The sequence below is a fragment of the Aquarana catesbeiana genome, linkage group LG03, assembly GCF_042186555.1.
Source record: "Aquarana catesbeiana isolate 2022-GZ linkage group LG03, ASM4218655v1, whole genome shotgun sequence".
Taxonomy (NCBI): domain Eukaryota; kingdom Metazoa; phylum Chordata; class Amphibia; order Anura; family Ranidae; genus Aquarana; species Aquarana catesbeiana.
In genome coordinates this window covers 691196624-691198774 of record NC_133326.1, presented here as the reverse complement: position 1 = coordinate 691198774, position 2151 = coordinate 691196624, and the positions used below count along the sequence as shown (strand labels likewise).

General features: G+C 37.8%; 1 protein-coding gene across 1 annotated transcript; it reads left to right on the top strand.

The window, feature by feature from the left end:
• The first annotated feature begins 985 nt into the window (after positions 1-985).
• LOC141134782 (olfactory receptor 10A7-like) lies at positions 986-1921 on the top strand. Its single transcript, XM_073624219.1, has one exon. It carries the CDS (start codon positions 986-988, stop codon positions 1919-1921), a length of 936 nt encoding a protein of 311 aa, XP_073480320.1.
• Positions 1922-2151: the final 230 nt, after the last annotated feature.

Here is a 2151-nt window from a genome sequence, read left to right as displayed (position 1 = left end):
CTTACCTCTAGCATGAAACGTACTTCTTGTAAAGGCTTCAAAGCTTCAAAAGCGTGCAGACTGGCTCTCTGTTAAACTACTGATCCACCAACTATAGAACACCGCTTCTGATTAACCACTTTTCCCAAACACCAATCTGAAAAGCATTTTTTAAATTTGGATATCCTGGTCATTGTATGGAAACTCCCTTTGAATTTGCCTGATCGTAGTTTTCAGGGAGTGAGAGGGCCCCCACATTATCCCCATCCATCTCCTTATTTCATATACCCCCCCCCCCACCACCACCACCCACCTCGACTCCATTCCTAGTTTCTCCTCTCTGTTCCCTTGCTATACTCTTATACCCCCCTCTACTTACCCAAATTCGATTTTTTCTTTTCACCCTTTTCTAAGTCCCCCCTATTATTATCCTAATATTTGCCTTCCTAAATGTTAATCCCCTGGGTTTACTCTGTTTAAATTAATAGAAAAATCAGCGTAAGCACCTTATCAGACAAAATTTTCTGCTAGTCTGTATATCATAATTGGCAGACATGCTTATTGAATTTTGATTGTGATTGAAATGCATCTGTTCCTACAAGCTCTGTGGGCTTTGAATGTTTTTTTTTTTCATTTTACCCTTCACTGTCATCACATAAAATAAAGAAAAATTAATAAATAACAAAAGTGAATTTTGCAGCTTGGCAGTTAATAATTTTCTGGGCGTATAGCCACCACTGTAGAATGCAATCACAATTTACACAATATACAATAAAAATTGAACACTGATTAAAATGGACACCAGAGGACAAAATGGAGTGTAAGACCCCAACAGTAAGAAGCTGATTTTAATTTAGCATTTCAAAATTTAGCTTAATGGAAGATTGAATAGACTTTCAGGCACAGATATGCAAATATTTGTTACTTGCTGCTTTGACGTTTCTCCTTTTTATATGATTCAATATTTTACTCTCCTACCTGACAGGTCAACCTCTTGGCTTTTAAGATGTGTGAAGACAATCAAACAAAAGTCTCAGAAATCCATCTTCTTGGAGTACAAGGTCTAGGCAACTTCAAACTTTTATTCTTCACTGCCCTACTTTTATTTTACATTGCAATAGTGACTGGAAACCTTTTAATTATCCTTCTAGTGTCAACCAATAATAACCTCAAAATTCCAATGTTCATCTTTCTCCAGCACCTTGCTTTCGCTGATGCCCTCCTAGCCACTTGTGTTATACCAATGATGGCAGAGATAATAATAAGGACGAAGGGAAAAATTTCCGTGGTTGGCTGTATCACACAAATGTATTTCTATTTTATCTTTGGGTTTGTGCAATGTTTTCTTCTTGCTGTAATGTCTTATGATCGATATGTAGCTATTTGTAACCCTTTACATTACATTTTAATTATGAACCGCAGAATCTGCTTCCTGATGGGATATGGCTGTTGGGTAACAACTTGGAGCCTATCTTCAAGTGAATTTATTTTGATAATTCAGTTTCAGTTTTGTGGCCCCAGTGACATTGATTACTTCTTTTGTGATTTTGGTCCTGTTATGCAATTGTCCACATCAGACACGTCTATCGTACAATGGCTAGACTTCACATATTCTGTCCTAGTTTTATTCTGCGCTCTTACCTTTATCATCGGGACTTACATCTACATTTTTATGATCATTCTCAAGATTTCATCTTCTACTGCCAGAAAAAAATCCTTTTCAACATGTAGTGCCCACCTGATCTCTGTGGGTGCATATTATGGGTCCTTAATCACTATTTATGTGACTCCATCCAGTGAGATGTCACCTAACGTTAACAAGTACAGTTCTTTATTATACACCGTGGTGACCCCACTGATGAATCCTGTCATATATAGCCTGAGGAACCAGGAGATAAGACAAGCTCTTCATAAAAAGTTGAGAAAGATAGCATTGAGGTAATTTAGATAGAGTTATGAGAATATTCAAAGGAGAATGAGTGACATTAAATAACAAATCTTCTGTCGAAGGAAAACTGACATTCACTTCTCAAGGTAGACACTATATGACCCTTAAAATGTACTAGGATACCCCACATTCCGTTGCAGACTTCTGGCTTTCCGCTCTCATTGAAACCCAACTCCTCACTGGACTTATGTGAGAGCAGCGGGAGCCATTGGCTTCTGCTGCTG

Excerpts from the sequence above, each read along its gene's own strand:
- LOC141134782 (XM_073624219.1), top strand. The coding sequence starts at position 986 with ATGTGTGAAGACAATCAAACAAAAGTCTCAGAAATCCATCTTCTTGGA.